The 17,982-nt window shown below is 43.2% G+C and overlaps 1 protein-coding gene across 1 annotated transcript in view; it reads left to right on the top strand.

Annotated features, from left to right (window-relative positions):
- gna14a (guanine nucleotide binding protein (G protein), alpha 14a) overlaps nucleotides 1-17,982 on the top strand; it is a 176,136-nt gene that overhangs the window by 135,232 nt on the left and 22,922 nt on the right. Inside the window, exon 2 of the mRNA XM_039750563.1 lies at nucleotides 8,254-8,438. Within this exon, the coding sequence (XP_039606497.1) occupies nucleotides 8,254-8,438 (185 nt within the window). The remainder of the gene's footprint in view (nucleotides 1-8,253; nucleotides 8,439-17,982) is intronic.

The raw sequence follows: 17,982 nt of genomic DNA, 5'->3' as shown, positions 1-17,982 counted from the left end.
GGGTCAGATCACCGGCATCAGATCTTTTGAGGTATGTGTTGACAAAATCATGAAAAAATAAGTCACGTGATGTTCAGTGTTTGTCACATGCTAGACTTTTTTCTGTCTCTCGCAAATGTGGTGACAACTAGTTCACCATCCACTAACTGTGTTTTAAATTCTGAGGGATGTCTATGCATTAAGGCCTTTTCTGCCATCATGTCTCTCAGAGTCGTGGCCCTCTTGACACAATTTAGTACATTTACAATTACTTTTTTGGCTGACCCCCTTTGTCCAAGGTGTCTAGAACATTTCTGATGCAATTGGTTCCACTTCTTTTATTTTTTCAATTAGAGCACAGGCAGGTGACGTGATGGTGTCAGTAGTGGGATTAGAAGCCACAACCTCACCAGACTGTCTGGCAGTTAGCGTCAAACTGAACACCTGGCGTGGTTTGCAGTTTTGGTGAACTAAAGTTGAGTCCCAGCCTGCTACACTGAAACGTCCTGTCAGGTGATGTGAAATAGGAGTGTCTGCAGATAAGAAGTGAATTTAAAGCGTTCAGAGGGTCGTTCATCTCCACCTTCTCCTTTTGTTGTTCCGTAAACGTGTGAAGTGCCCTCTCCCACACTCCCTTGCCAAAAGCACAATGTGTGGCTGCATCTCGAATGGGACGGTGAGCTCCCCGAACGTCACTTTGAGCTCAGGTTTGGACAGCGCGTTACAAAGGAGCTCACAACTCGCAGTGGGTCTGCCTGATGCACACACTGCAACTTGCTTTTCTTGATTTAGTGTGGTAATTTTATTTTTCAATGCCCCTTTTTCAGAACAATGGCACCGTGGTTGGCTCACAGCTTCACAGTTCCTAGGTTTAAATCTCTGCCCAGTCAGCATCTCAACAGACAGTGCCATCTGCATGTTCTTTGCATGTCTGCATGGAGTGTCCCCCAGGTATTCTGAATTTCCTGTCAATTGACAGCTCTAAATTGGCCCTGTGGTGGAGTTGAATTCAGTGTTAAGTTGGGTTCTGTTGCGCCCTAAGAGAACTGAAGCAGGTTTCTCTGAAAAAGGACTGAGAGAAGACACGTTGTCAAGAGTCGTGCAAAATTTGTTAACCAGAAATCAAAGTCGATATGTCGTCAAGCCTAAAAAATGTTCCAAAAATCAAAGTCAAAAGAGCTAAAGTGAAGGGTGTTAACCAGAAAATCGATAACCAAAATGGATCAAAAATAACCAAAAAGGCCTCTAGTGACAAACTTGGATAACCAGGACATTATTGAGGTGATCTTCATACCTTCTAACCAGCGATACCACGGCTCACTACCCACGATTGTTCTGCGTAGCAAAGTAGTTGGCAGCACTGAGGCCAAAAAGGCAACACCTGTGGAAAAGGAAAGTGGCGCTTTGTAAAAGATGGGAAAACTGTTACCACAATAAGATTCAGCAGCCTTCAAAGCCCTTAGATCAGGGGTCTCCGACACATCGCTCGCAAGCTACCGGTAGCTCATCACCCCTTTCCAAGTAGCTCGCCAAAGGGTTAATGAAACCAACATAAATTTAAAAATTTGATAAGTCAAATTAGGGGTGGGTGGTGATTTCAAAAACTCATATCTCGATCCTTTTAAAACAAAATCACGATCCATAATCTGAATCTTTTCAATGTGGCTTACACTTAAGAGAATATCTGGACTCAAACTCATCAAGACCTAAGTAACATTTTATTTTAAATATCAAACAATATTGAATTCAATTGTTATCTCGCTTGCTAGCTAAGCGGAGTTAAGGAACATGCCCAGAAGCTGGCGAGTGAATTAGGAAGGCCCCTCCCTTCAGTCTGTTGCGTGGATCTCGGATTCGTGCAAATAAATTGGTACTGCAAGCGAACTATGATACATAGCAAAGTGAGAGAAGTTGCAAAATCAACCGGAATGTTCAAATAAATTATAGAAAAAAACCTAATCTCAATGAGTTAAGTAGTTCTCTCGTGAAAAGCGGACAGACATACAGACAGAGAGACATTGAATTTTACATATTATATATTAGTAAACCTTCAAAATAATGTGCAGTTTAAGCATTTCTGGAGCTTAGTAGAGCCAGATAACTATAAGAATCTTCACCAAGGAGCTCTGAAAATGTCTGCGTTGTTTGGGTCTACATACCCATGTGAGTCTGCCTTTTCTGACATGAATGTCATGAAATCAAAGTTCAGAACAAGACTGTCAGATGAACATTTAAATGGCTCCATAAGAGTGAACCTAAGTGGCTACACTCCAACATACACCACTCTTGTTGGCTCCATGCAGTGCCAGTCATCAGACTAACTAAAAAACACATCACGCATGCAACTGGACACGTGAATACTCTTGTGAAGTGAAATAGTGACATGTAACAAAATGACAAATGAATAAGTCATATGTGAATTTTTGTAATTGCATTGTTTTGTTTTGACAGCATTCATGTTTTAATTCAATAGTGTGAGATACATCAGAAAATGCATACAGACATACAAAATGCACTTGCAGGTAAACTAAATATTTTTTTGGTTTTAATGCAAAATGTGAGTTGTGGACACCAACATTTTGTAAATATCCAGGCAAAACAAGTGTATTCAGTTTGTTTGGGTTGAAATAAGCTGTGAGAATAAATGTTAGAAAACATGAGTAGCTGTTGGTCATTTTCATTTTGTAAAAGTAGCTCTCGGAGGGAAAAAGGTTGGAGACCCCTGCCTTAGATGAACCTTAAAGTCCAAGAAACGCAAGACAAACCTGTGAAAAATGTATAAGAAAAGCAAATGGCTCCCTGAACTCGAGGGAGCGGGGGACAACATGGGCGCACAGCCTCGTATTTCCCAACAGCAGGTGTGCTCTCGGTGACAAAGCCTTTCGAGTCAGAAGTAAATATTATTGAGCTGTTAAAAACCACATCAGGCCATTGAGGTCAGCAGGGTTCTGCTCGCAGGAAGGCGGGTTATCCAGAGTCATCATCAGACACAGGCATGAACAGATCAGAAGATAATGGCGATGAAGTCCTGTTCATATAAAAGAAAAATGGTAGAACTGACGCATTTGTTCAGAAAAAAAACATTTGAGAAAAGTAAAATTAGCCTCCTTTTAGAAGCTGACCTGCATTCTCGCTAACAAGACGTGACTCAGGAGAGGATGAGCGGCACTTACATCAGAGGGAAAGCCCAGCAATGCGCTGACGGTTAGATGAGGTGCACACCGCGTTATGGCTGACATTGATAAACAGGTGGGATCTTCAAACAACACACGGCCGAGTGCTCTGATCCGTGCTGACACACATTAAAAGTAACCCTGCCTGTGATCTTTAGCTGTGTCTCATCAGACGCTGCCGGCCCTCTCTGCTGTGAAATCGGCCACTCAAAAGGACTCTCTGAATTCGTGCCACTTGTCGACTGATACCGATCTCTGCACGCGTTCTGTTCTCATCACCTTAAAAGTCATCGAAACTGAAAGGAACAAAGGCTGCCTGTCTGTCCTGCTATCCAGAGCTGGACGTGTGCCCCGCTCGCTGGCCGTTAAGGGCAAGTTGTCATCTTGGATGACGTCTGTTTGAATTGATTAACTGAGTTTTTTATTTAATTTTAAGAGCGGATGGTTTTGAAGAGTTAAATGTCACCGAAAATGAAAATCTGGAGGCACGGGCGTCTTTGTTTTTTATTCGACACAAGCACATCACTCACTTGAGATTAATATTAGTTTTCTATAGTTACACGTGGGTGGTGTACGGCTTGTGGACATTAAATATTTTGTTGTGGTATATATGGCACCTTCTGCAAAGCATTAATTACCAAGGATGTGCTTCAGTGTTAGCCAAACGATCTGACACGCCATTGAAGTGCCAGAAGGAAACAAAATCCATAACGTCGGGGGTAACCATGTGCCTTTTTATGGTGGCATCTGGAATCATTGGCAGGGTCACATTGGGAGCCCCTCTGCTGGCACCCTTGCCAGTACACGTGTAGATGAGCCACCATGGGGCGTTACAGGTGACCCAAATGAGAACGTGTTGGGATGATGTAAAGCTGCGTGAAACCAGTTGTATCATGGGCTTCAGTAGCCTGGCATCTGTTTGGATAGATGGGCCCTCTAAGAGATGGACAGGGAAACGCAGTCCTCTGAAAGCTTTTGGTTTGAAATCTGAAAGTCACTTCATGTCATTGTTATTCCCACAATGCAAGTGCAGATGGTGAGACAGATTGAGAGATTTAGCAGCTCTCTTCTTAACAGCGTGAACAATCACCAAAATGGATGTAGTTCTGCATTTCACAATCTCAAAGGTCTACTCCATCCCTCATAGCTCTTTGTGGTTTCTCATATCACTCTGGTTTATATCACTCTGGTTTCATGAAGGATGCTGTGGGTTCACTCACAACTAGCGAAATCCATTTTTGCAACAAAGTGGCTTTCACTTTCTGCTGATCTTCAAAGAAGTGTGCCATTTAACCCTCATCCTGTGCTGCAGATTGGTCCAGTGTACGTGTGCTTCCATCATGTGCTTGGAATTGTTACTGGGAGCAGGTTGGCGTTGCTATTTTTTTTTTAGTCCCACACTTATTAAATTGTGTGGCACAGCAAAATGTCTCCCAGAAAATATGAGGACATATTGTCTCCCTTGGAGGTTATGGACTATGGAGCATAGAATGCAATTATTTCTCGTCCCAAGCACTGACACGTTAGTGAATGACAGGGATCAGAAGAAAGTGCTGCTGTGGTGAGAATTTCTCAGGAACTTCCATAGGTATCTCCCATGAATCTTTTGAATACTCCAATCAAAGTGCCCTGGCCTATGATGACTGGCCGTCTCTACAGGTTTGCAGCTGAGCTCCTTGGTTAGTTGTTTGTAAATTCAAGTCATAAGCCAATGAGCCTGGAAACGTCACTGACAGTACTAATTGTTAAACTGCTATTTCAATAAGATATCTAATAATAAACCAAAACTAATTGTCATAATGAGTCGTAATGACGCAGTTAACTGTGTCTGAGTCTTCACCAGTTGACACCGTGCATTGGTGTTGGATCGGTACTAAAATGTTTGACTTTGGTACCAACACCTCAGTGCTAAAACAGTATCAAAGCAAATAACGGATAACTCCCTCTCCTTCACCCGGCCCACACACACGCGCGCCTCCCTCACCGGCCGCACTCCACAGATCATTAAGAAGAGCAAGGTGAGGGGTAGTGCCACACTCGCTGAAACACGAATGTAATATCAAATAACAGGAAGGGTGCGAATACCCCTTGTAGTTCCAATTGTGATGATAAACGACAGAGCGCAACAAGCATGTAAGATAACATTTACTTCTGACACCGAGATGAGTGTAATGCTGGTTCACTAGTGTTTCAAAGGGGGCTTTCTGGTTCTTTTCTGGTATACCGCATAACACCACTGTGAAGTATACGTGAGTTTGACCAGCAACAGGATCAGCTTTGGCCTTCAGCTTCGTTTGGTTCACATTGGAACAAGCGGAGTCAGTAAATGAAAAAAAGATCTCTCAGCTCTACACTCGACATTGTGCAGGTCCTATCCATCTTTTTGATGGCTCTGTATTCTTCGCCTATAGGAGTTACATTAAAAGGCGTTTTGTAGTTCATGTAGTTAATGTAATTCTTCAAATTTGTTTTCAAAGATGTGAAATATCTTCCATCACATCATAACTAGGGGGTGTTGCCACCTTCTCCCCTCCCCCGCCAGCGCTACGCACTGTTGTGAAAAGGGGGGCCGAACGCACCCCAAGGAGACACGGTCGCTTGTCGCTCCTCCGAAACCCCTCTTAAACGGTGATACAATGGGAAACAAATAACAGTTGTTCTTTTTAGTTCCTCTTTGCTCGATCAGCTGCTGGATTGCTGCTGCTGCTGCCGTGTCGCGTGATCTGCATCTCGCACAGCTCTTCGAACGTTTAAAAGCCTGTACAGCAGCTGTCCTTTTGTCTCACTGCCTTGTCTCTCTTCTCCCCCAGACATCCTCAAACACTTTTCAATCTCTTTTCGCTGTTCCCTTATTTCACAGAGTAATATTTTCTGTTTGTTTGCGCTTTACTATCATTTTTTAAAACTTTCAAATTTTCCTACTTCCATTATCTCTACCCTGCTCTGCATGTGTATCGCACCAGCGCGTTTTTGAATTCTTTACGACATTCTACTTTTCTTTTATTTCCAGCCCCGGGCGCGGTTTAATCTGTTGGAACAAAGTCTCGTCTCGCGGGACGTGAAAGTGTCTCTCTGAGAAGGTCTCGTCTCGTCTCTCTGAACAGGTCTCGTCCCAAGTTTTTTTTATATAATAGAGAGAAACGTTTTGTGAGGGTATCTTTTGCTTAGCAGTGCCAAAGACATTTGTTTCCCTTAGTTTAGTGACAGGAGCGGGCGCTCTTATGGGGAATGATGTGAAGATCTCTGTTAAGTACAGGCGGCCACGGCTTATGAATGAGCTCCGGTCTTGCTAATGTTCACAAACTTCTGGTGTGTGGAAGTTGGAACTTGCGCTTAAAATGTGCAGTAATGTAAAAATCAGCAAAACATATAATGCAGTATTACTTATTTTACAGAATAATGTTTAAAATTATCAATAAAATGACAATATGACTGTACATTATATCACAACAATCTAAAGATGAAGTTACCTTCATGAAGAGCATGGCAGAGGTTGCCGTTGACTGGCGTTTAACACGTTTATGTAGGTCAGGAGTGGGGATCGGTGTACAAAGACTCGTAAGTAATAACTCGTTTGACTTGTTCAAGTTCAAAATGACCACCTATACAAAACGATACAACGTATTTACTGTATAGCGCACTTCACTGAGTGCTGTGATCAATTCTCATTTAAAATACAAGTTTAGATTATACTCATTAAATACAGAAGCGGTTCAAATATAAGTGCAGATTTGTACAAACACACAAAGCACAAGGTAGAAACTAATTCAACATAAATGGAAACCAGCAATGTCTGTCCATTAATTAATTGATCCACTGTGGCCAGTTGACAATGGTGGAAATGAAAATTTTAAAAGAGGAAGTCAAAAATAAAGTCACAGTCCTGGGGACCTCAGCCAGCTGGCCGCCAACCCGCTCCGGAGTTTTCTAAAGTGGAGTCTGTGCTGGCTGTCCAATCAGATGAGAGGATCTCTCCTTCCGATGATTTCAACGCCCCTTTGTCTGAGTTTTCCATACACAGGCGAGCCATCTGGCAGTAGAGCAGTGGCACCTCCAGATAACGAGAAGACAAGCACAACAGAGGAGGGTTAAATGTTCAAATTTTGAATGCTTTTAAATGAATTCTTTGTCTACAATAAACAAAGCACAGATGAGCTTCTAACGTGAAGCTTGGCTTAAGTAAGATCATCTCCCTCGTGTCACAACAGCGTGATACTCCCACTTGGAAACAAGGCAGCATACTAGCTATGGCTAGCACAAGGAAGGCTGATCACATTATCGATGTGTGACCATCAATAAGCAAACAAAAATAAAAACTTATTTTGTAATAACGGGCGGCACGGTGGCGCAGTGGGAAGCGCTGCTGCCTCGCAGTTAGGAGACCCGGGTCCAGTTTGCATGTTCTCCCCGTGTGTGCGTGGGTTTCCTCCCACAGTCCAAAGACATGCAGGTTAGGTTCTAAATTGTCCCGTGTGTGTGTGTGTGTGCCCTGCGGTGGGCTGGCGCCCTGCCCGGGGTTTGTCTCCTGCCTTGGGCCCTGTGTTGGCTGGGATTGGCTCCAGCAGACCCCCGTGACCCTGCAGTTAGGATATAGCGGGTTGGATAATGGATGGATGGATTTTGTAATGACAAATATCTCATTAAATCTGATGTAAGTTTTCTACACATGCTCTCCCAGCCTGGTCAGTAGGCCATCTGTGTCCTCAGCCCCCTCTCTTCTCTCTCTGTATCAGCAGAGGCTAAGGCTTTGGGAGCATCCCAGGAGAGTAATGGAAACTCCACTGTCTTATCTGGTGCCATCATACGCGGCACTATCCGGGTGCCTTCGCAGTGCTCACTGCCCATTGTGGTGGTGTCCTTGTTCCTTGCCAGGCCCGTCCACTGTGCTGTGCCAGTCTGGTGATAGCTTTTCCTCTGGCAGCCTCTTTCCACTTGGCATCTTATCACATATTTTGTTCATAATCAGGGTCAATAAAGCAATGAAATAAATAATTACAGCAGCATCATACTTTAGTCTTGATTCATAACCTGATTTTGCAGACCTTTCCTTTACGTTGACAACTGCAGTATTTGTCTGAGATGTGTATTTGTCTCTTTGTAGGAACTGGTGAGAGTGGCAAAAGCACTTTCATTAAACAGATGAGGATCATCCATGGATCAGGCTACACAGATGATGACAGGAGAGGCTTCACAAAACTTGTCTACCAGAACATCTTCACTGCCATGCAATCCATGATCCGAGCCATGGTGCCTCTAGGAATTTCATTCAAGACTCCAGAAAACATAGTAAGAGCTCCCAGCTGCCTTTCCTGACTCGATTCTGTTTGCTCTTGGCTTCATACTCATGTGGTCATCATGGGATTTGGTGTGGCATACTGCCTAGTGGGGGCTCGCTGGTCTCCTGGCCTGCAGATTTTGGGTTTTTTTTTTTTCTTCACCCCTCTGGAGTTTTGTTTTGTTTGTTTTTTCTGTCCTCTTGGCCATTGGATCTTATTTTATTCTTTGTTAATTAGCATTGCCTAATCTTATTTTTATATTTTTCTTTTTTCTTTCTTGTAAAGCACTTTGAGTTACATCATTTGTATGAAAATGTGCTAAAGAAATAAATGGTGTTGTTGTGTTTACAAGCTGAGAAAGAAGAGACAGAGAAGGCAGGCATTGTTTGGAGGCCGGGTGGTCCGCCTCTGTTTGACAGTGCAGCTCATCACCCCTTTGTATTAACCTTAATGACCACAGTTATGTTAAAAAAATATTCAGACGTTTGAGCGGAGTAATACACTGTTTTTGTTGTTTTTTATTTATGTATTTATCTGTATTTAGGCCGTGTAATGAGGCATTCCAAGCACATAAACTTTGAGAGCTGAAACTGTCAAACAGGCAATTGACAGGACTGACGGCTAAGGATTTGGACCTCAGACCACCAGCTTGTCAGTAACCCCATGTAGATATTAGAGCATTCGAAAAACTGTGACGAGTACCGGCCTATCAGATCGAAAAGCTCGTCCATCCTATTCACTGATTGTCCAACATAACATCAAGTCGATAAATTGGAAAGTTCCTAAAGTCCTGCTCTCCACCACATTTCTTGCTAACTTATTCCATGTGTTTATGGTTTGTGTGAAAAAAGAAAAACTTTCTGACTTCTTCTTTTGACTGCTCCCATTTAGGGGTCACCACAGTGGATCATCGTTCTCCATCGACCCACGACTAATTCCATTCATCATTTTAAACACTTCAGTCATGGCTCTTCTTAATCTTATTTGGCTTAAATGGAAAACGTTGACCTCGATCAGTCTGTTCTCACAGGTCCTGCCTCTCAGTCCTTTTATCAGCCTAGTCGCTCACCTTGGGACTTTCTCAAGTGCTGCTATGTCTGTTTTGTAATACGGAGACCAAAACTGAACACAGCCCTCCAGGTGAGGGTGAGCATTAGATAGATAGATAGATAGATAGATAGATAGATAGATAGATAGATAGATAGATAGATAGATAGATAGATAGATAGATAGATAGATAGGAAAGGCACTATAGATAGATAGATAGATAGATAGATAGATAGATAGATAGATAGATAGATAGATAGGAAAGGCACTATAGATAGACAGATAGATAGATAGATAGATAGATAGATAGATAGATAGATAGATAGATAGATAGATAGATAGATACTTTATTAATCCCAAGGGGAAATTCACATACTCCAGCAGAAGCATACTGATAAAAAAAATATTAAAGAGTAATAAAAATGCAGGCAAAACAGACAATAACTTTATATAAAGTTAACGTTTACCCCCCCTGCCTGTCAGTGGATCAGGACGGTGACAGCAGTCTGTCACTGAAGCTGCTCCTCTGTCTGGAGATGATCCTGTTCAGTGGATTCTCTATGATTGACAGGAGCCTGCTCAGTGCCCATCACTGTGCCACAGATGTCAAACTATCCAGCTCCATGCCTACAATAGAGCCTGCCTTTCTCACCAGTTTGTCCAGGCGTGAGGTGTCCCTCTTCTTTATGCCGCCTTCCCAGCAGACCACCACATAGAAGAGGGCGCTCGCCACAACCGTTCTGCAGCATCTTAATTCAGATGTTGAAGGACTCCAGCCTTCTAAGGAAGTAGTCGGCTCTGTCCTTTCTTCCACAGAGCATCAGTATTGACAATCCAGTCCAATTTATCATCCAGCTGCACTCCCAGGTATTTATAGGTCTGCACCCTCTGCACACAATCACCTCTGATGATAACGGGGTCCATGAGAGGCCTGGTCCTCCACCAGCTTCTTGGTTTTGCTGGTGTTCAGTTGTAGGTGGTTTGAGTCGCACCATTTAACAAAGTCCTTGATTAGTTCCTATACTCCTCCTTCTGCCCACTCCTGATGCAGCCCACGATAGCAGTGTCGTCAGCGAACTTTTGCACGTGGCAGGACTCCGAGTTGTATTGGAAGTCCAATGTATATAGGCTGAATAGGACTGTGGAAAATTATGAATTATGAAAATTATGAAGCTAAAGCATAACCTCCCATGACTCGTGCTCCACAATTCAAGATATCTAACCTAACAGCCAATTAGCTTTCTGTGGGGGAGCAGATGCTGAGTGCTTAGAGTCCATCCCACCAAAAATACATCAAAGGCCTGAAACAGAAGTAAAATATGTCCAAATATTCCCCCAGACTTGACTCAGCATTTTGACTGTTGGTGTCCTGGATCGTGACCAAGATTGGCTGTCACAGTTACGTCACTTGAAAATCAAGCAAAGCCTCACAACACCAAACACACGGCGTCACAGTTGTTTGGCAACCAATGCCAGAGTGTGCATTGCAACATAATGACAACAACAAAGAAGCCATGCTGGAGTGCGAGTTGCCACATGGCAGCAACAGAGGAGTGAGGAAGTTTAATGTTTCATGCCTGAGTCTGTTCAGCTTCCTCATCGCTGAAGGAGGCGTTTTTGGTGAGTGAGGTCACCTGTTTAGGATGGCATGGAGAGTCGAGGCTGGCTTGGTGCAAGGCTTACAGATTTTTGGAATAAATGGGAAAAACAGATGTTTATGATTTCTTTGAAATGCATTGAGTGCTAAGAAGTGCCAGCCGAGGTTCTACTGTACAGATAGTGTAAACCCGAACTGAGCGCTCAACAATGAAGCCTGACACTTTGCTCAGATTGAACCCTTTTAGGATGATCTCGGCCTTCAGCCCCACAGTGAAGAGTTCTTCTCGTCGTCTCTCCTCATTTGTAAATCCTCGTCCTTAACCTGTAATATTGTTTCAGTGGGCCCTCCTGTGTCTTTATTCTGCTTTGTGTTGTGAGCTTTCACTGTTTTTAGTATCTTTTTGAAGCCTTTACCCTTTTATCCACCCTTCCAGAGCAGGATTACAGGGAGCCAAACTTATCTCGGCAGCGGTAGGCACAGGCTGGAATGAGACCTGTACTCGTATTAATCAAGCATCCCAGAGTAGGAAACGGCCCTCAGACGTCTCCGAGTGGCACACGTTTGGGCCTACTCTGAGGAGGAGCGCTAAAAGCGTTTTACCAACTTTTATATAATTTAGCAAACAACTCCTAACTTCGGCAGGGTTTAGAAGAGCTCAGGAGCGGTCCTGACTTACTGGGAGCTGCGAGAAGATGGCGTTCAGGCAGAACACGGCGGGCACATCCTTGAAACGCTGGGCAACAATCAACTTATAAAGAGATTTCGATGGAGTAATATTCAGAACAAATCTTATGAATTACATGACCGCACCATCTACGTGAAGAAGCGATGCACTGTCAGCTGAAACGAAAGTCTCAAATTTTCCTCTTAACTTCGTAATGCACAGATTTATCCATTTCCCTATCATTCCATGGGAGTTAATGTTAAAGCAAGCTGCGTTCATGCAAATCGGAGCGCTCACGTAAACATTATTACCCCGAGTGAGGATAGACACGCATGTGTGAATTGCAAGAGATGTCAACACACAGGTGGTCATGGGTGCAAACTGTACTGTAGTCGTCAGCATGGCACCCTGAAGATAGGCGACACTGGATGGGTGACCGAGAACAAAGTGCGACACCAAATCCATGAACTCCTGGCACATTTCCTGCTGCGTTTTACAAGCCTGGGAAGGTTCGTGGTGGCAGACAGAGACTTGTAGGGCGCATTGTATTATAAAAAATCACAGGCGTTACCTCTGTTTTATCTTGTTATTATTATTCATTATATTCTTCTTGTTTGTATTATGTGTTGTATCATTGGTTGTTTTTTTAGGAAAGTACTATAGAGTTGTTTGCTTTTGTACCCAGTTGGAGTGGTGCTTGTAATTTCGTTGTAAATTATTTTACAATGACAATAAAGGCTTTCTATTCTATTCTAATAAAATACTGAAATGGAAAAGTATTGCGCAATCAGAGCAGACTAAGCCACCTTCCATTATAAGATAGCAAATTGCTGTAAAATTGTATTTGGAATGCTTCACGTTGCATTGTGGGACATTTTTAGTTCATGTAAACTTTTTACAGTGAGGATAAAGGGGGATCATGGAGAGAGGCACAGCACGGCACTGTGGGAGATGATCAGAACACTGGAAGAGTGACTGCGACTTCAGAAGCAGCGCAGGAGTAGCCGCGGCGCATTTCAGGAACTCGTGTGCAGGAAGGTGACCGATCTGAAAGAGCGGCTGTGGATCACCTGTCCGTCCAACCATTCATCCATCCATTTTCTAAAGCCACTTAATCCTGAGCAGGGATATGAGGAGGCTGTAGCCCATCCCAGCATGCATAGGGCACAAGGCAGGAACAATCCTAGGAGCGTTCATTGATAAATACCACTCTTACTCGATGTGGGGGTCTCAGTCCTTCCAAGTGTCTCAGGATTATTCTTGTTGTTATGTGCAGCCAAGCACAATATCCTGCCTAATTATGTTTTCTTTCTTCTTCTTGTACGACTACGCCTTTGCATATTATTACCATTATTACAATATGTTTGTGGTGAAGCCTTAGCAGTAGCGTAGTATGTAGTATGAGTGTCCGTTTGTGTGCTTGTAGGACGCTTCATCAATACGCCTGATGTCCTACATTGAGGCCTAGTGTGAGTTTTAGCTCAGTTCCCAGGAGTCATTCTGAGATGCTCGATAAATATGGTGGGATAATTCTGGGATGACTCTTTACGTATTTCATCTTAAGCTAAACTTGATAAACACCAACGGCGTTCTGAACAAAAATCATTAACCTTGGCTTGGCAGTGTAGGCCTACCAGGCTGAGATGTGTTACAGGTTGAAATATTTTAATGATTTCTACTCCTGACACCAGCTGCAGGCAGGAGGAGACTTGAAACAATGAAAGAGCTATTAAAAAAAATTTATAAATAAAAGCACTACAGGCGCATTTGTCTGATTTAGAGCCTGACAAGACTGCCAGGAAGAGCAGAGTGGCGGTCTGATACCATCTCAGCAGGGAGGTGTCCGCGCCCACGTCCGCAACTATCTTCCTGGTTTCATGTGCTTTATTACCTGAGACTTCATCTGCCTGCCCCTCCCTGTGTTCTGGGGGTTTGCTTGATATCCACGCGGCTGCCTCCCAGCTCCTGCCCCAGTCACTTTTCACTCTGTGTGGAGGTGACATGTTCCCCCCAAGTCTGCATGGGTTCTCCTTCCATATCCTAAAGACTTGTGTGTTAGGTAGACTGGCAACTCACAATATGTGAGGATTTGAGGATGAGTGAGCCGTGTGATGGACATGGACCTGATGCTGCTGGGATCGGACACCAGCCACTGTGACTCTTAAGAGTTGGACTAAGGGGGTTCAATAATAGGTCGATGAGTAAACATTCCTTTTCTTTCTTCCTCATGGTTTCCTTCATCTCAGATCCTAGCTACATGAAGCTCTTAGGTCCCATCACAAGTCTGACATGAACTACAAGATATTCTGAGAGATCCTCTAGACAGCCATGTTGTTTGCTAGACCTGTTGTGATGGCCTCAGCAATTTGACGTTCACACTCATGCTGCGTTCACGTGATCTTGGAGAATTTGGAGCTCCAAGTTGTGACGTTTCTTCTTTCCACTGTAGTGCATTGATTTGGGTTTCTAGTTAGAATGTCCAGAAAACGCAAGGTCACTCTTGATTTGTTATTTGGCCTGAAAAATTAATTAAAGACAATCATTGTTTTTTTGTGGAAATAAAGAACAAATGTAATAAATGTGAATCACTTTACCCCAAATGCAATTTAACCAAAGAAATGAATATATCCTAATTTATACAGTTGATTAAGGTGAAAGGTCATATTGTTACGTCACAACTCAGACAATTCGGGTAGCTTTGCTTTCTCTGAATTGTTCAAACTGTAGCTCCGAGTTTGTAGGCCATTCACGTGGATTTTTGGACGCAGAAACTTGGATTTACCAGAGCAGAGCAAGTGAGCGCAGTATCCGTATCCTCCACACCGACATCCTGCCCACATCATCCGTACTGCCTGAGAGGATGTAGGCAGGGAAAATATTATAAGTAGGGCAGGAGATGGGCAAGACATCATTGTGGTCATTAATAAAAGTCGAGATAAACCAAATTACAAACCCCAGTATGCAAACCAAAAATCAAAATGTCAAGTAGAAACACAGCATTTTTTTAAACCTTTAGGTAATTTACACACTAATGGTCGCCATGAACACTTTTTGTTGATATACAGTATCTTGGACTACTGAGTGTGTGACGCTGAATTTCTTACAGCTGCCACAATGACGTTACGTATCCCAACATCCGTTGTCATGGGATTACTAATCACACACAATGCTACCCAAAACGGTGGCTCTTATTACAAACCAAAATGGCGGCATACCAAGATACAAAATATTTTTAGGTATGTAAAAACTAAACTATTAAGGACATGAACTTCACATATTCAAAAAAAAAAAAACAAAATGAAGAAAACAGCAAGAAAATACGTGGAAAGGATAGAGAGGAATGTTAAAAACGCTTCAATTCGTTATAGCATGAACCCACAGCCAAGGCTCCAATTGCAGTTGTCCCATGAGCCTTCAGTGAGTGTGAAGTTAACAAAATCAATCCATCCAGACTTGCCAGAAGGGAATCCATTCCCGGACGGGTTTATCCATTCCCAGGAATTCGGGAATCCTGCATATCATTCCCGGTAATCCCAGGCTCCCGTGAATGACACAGTGCACGGAAATCTCACCTGTGAACGGTTTTGGAATGAGCGAGACTTATTTTTAATAAAACTACTGCAATATGTTGACACCAATAAAAGACTAACCTAATCTACAAGCAGTTCATGCTGTCATAGAAGTACGTGTATCTAGTTAGTTGCGTAATAAGAGCGTAGAAAGCACAAAGCAGGTTAAGATTAATAACCTGGTTAAGGCAGAAACCTGCTTTCTTAATAATCCGCGTTTGCATGTGTATGTAATCTTCTGGACTTTTCCATTGGCAAAACACTCCATCGTCATTGGAACTGCGCAAAAACGAGTTAAACGTCGTCATCGTCCTCCGTGAATCAGAGTATAAGCATGATGTCTGAGATCGTTTTCTTGTGTTTTATAAATATGTTTAGTCGAATTGACGCTTTCTTTAACGCTTTTCTGTTACCGGATTGCATGCAGCACACTCTTTACTTCTTGGCTGTGTGACTGAGTTCTGCAAAGGACCCGCCATGTGGGCTTCTTACCTTACACCCGGTGCTGCTGGGATAGTAATAACGCAGGGATTGTTACTTCAATAAAGCAAGCATTACGTTAGGTTACTCGTTACTTTAAAAAGCAATTGAGCTACAGTATGTGTGTAGCGCATGTTACCGTAACACTGCACCCAAGATAGTGCTGCTGAGTGTAGCGCTTTACGTTCGATTTCTGGAATATTGAGGGAAATTATATCAGCTAGCAAAAGTGACAAGAAAATAGCCAGAACATTTGCTTCTGCAAATTTATTGTTAAATTTATTTTTTGGACACTTCTACCCATGGCTGCCGAAATCATGTGAGAAGCAAATACATGTGCAGACTGACCGACTTGTGCAGAGTACAAAATCCCTAACAGTATCCCGGTTAAGGGTTTACATGGCCACTAAAAATCACATTATTCGTGAAGAAATCCACCTCTTTTAACGTGATTTCTCTAAGAGGAATAACGGTTTACATTTTAGAATGAGGTTTATGTGAGTAATCAGGTTATGAAGTTCATGCAAAAGCACCCAACATCTGCCTGTAGAAAGGAGCCCAGCAGGCACCCAAGTCTGTAGGAACATCTCCATGACTGTCTCTCAGGAGGACGTAACACTGCTGGTGGTAATCATCGACATATTTCAAACTGTTTGGCCTGAGGTTCTGTAGGCCATGATTTTAGTATCTAATGGCTTAGGACAGTGGTGGCGAACCTATGGCATGTGTGCCATCACCCCAACCCAGAGTTCGTTATTAGAAAGCCAGAGGGACGCGAGGCCGGGCTGCTCCCTTCCCCCTTCTCCACGTGCGCCTGCCCAGCAGCCCAATGGGAGCACTTCCTCCAATTCCTGTCTGGAGCATGTGCAGTGAGGGTGTGGTGTGGACGGCAGCCTGTTGAGTCTGTGGTGAAGGTGATTCCTGTGGTGGGGTTGGAGGGGACGTGGTATAGTGGGTCCACAGCTCAAAATTGAAAAGGCCAGTTTCAATAGATAATCGCCGCCCTCACGGCTTAGAGCGGACCTTCATGATGCGGGTGGTCCTCTCAGGTGAGGAGTCGTCCACATCTGTAATTGTTGCCGGGAGCTGCTAATCGCCACACCTGATCCACGTCCCTGTAATATATAATAGAAGCACGAGGCGGATGGAAATGGGAAAAAAAGAGAGAGAGAACGGGAACGAAGGTTAATGGGGAAGACCTGCGTGAAACACTGGAGAAGTAGAAGGGATGACAAAGGACGGCACAGTTAGTTCTGAAAATGAAGTCCTTAAGTGTGGAATCCTCTGCCAAATAATTTTAAGTCAATGAAAGCACTGGGGATTGCTTTCCTTACTTTGTTTGGATCATCTTATGCTTGTGATTTGAATTCTATCAAATCTGACACCAGAAACGGACTAACAGATGACCTGAGTGCTGCATGTGTTGCTCTCAAACTTACAAAATATGAGCCAAGGTTAGACAAATTATCAGCATGCATACAACAGCAAAAATCACATTAACTGTTCAAAAGCATACCGAATGCAAACTTCTACCTTTCAATAAAAAGTTGTTTGTATCATTGAAAGCTGTTATTGTGTTTTTCTTTTCTAAACTAAAACCTGAGTATTCAGATTAAATTGCCGTGTTGGCACTTTGCGATAAATAAGTGGGTTTTGGGTTGCAGTTTGGGCCCTCGGTCTCTAAAGGGATGAGGCCTCCTGTCGTGAGTGATCCTGATTCTCTGTTCATTTGAGTAGCTTTTCTTTTGACTGCGGTATTTAGGCACATCTTTTAATGCCTCATGTCTGTTATATGGAAACTCTGACAGCTTCAATATCACATCAGTAGGCTTCAACAGGCTGGGCACTGACAGGACGCCATGATGTGTGTTTGTGTGCCGATTGCATTGTAGCTGTAATCTGAGTGGGCCTGATAGTGCATGGAAAGAAGGTATGACAACACTCTATGTGAAATAGCTGCCATCCATCAATCATTGACCCCTCTTCATGCTATTCAGGGTCAGAATCTTCTCAGGCAAAAGAAGAGAGGGTGCCACCTGGCTGACGGGCACCCTTAAGCTTGTGCTCACACTTCACAGGCCTGTTATAAGGCATAAAGTGAAGAAACATGGGAAAGCCACTTTCATTGAAGCCATTGTTTCCTAATCCTGTGGAGGAGGCACTGGAGATTTAGTAAAATCCACCATTGCCCCCT

The sequence above is a fragment of the Polypterus senegalus genome, chromosome 4 (genome assembly GCF_016835505.1).
Source record: "Polypterus senegalus isolate Bchr_013 chromosome 4, ASM1683550v1, whole genome shotgun sequence".
NCBI lineage: Eukaryota > Metazoa > Chordata > Cladistia > Polypteriformes > Polypteridae > Polypterus > Polypterus senegalus.
The sequence above is the reverse complement of the archived record's forward strand: the minus strand, read 5'-3'. Positions and strand labels throughout refer to the sequence as shown.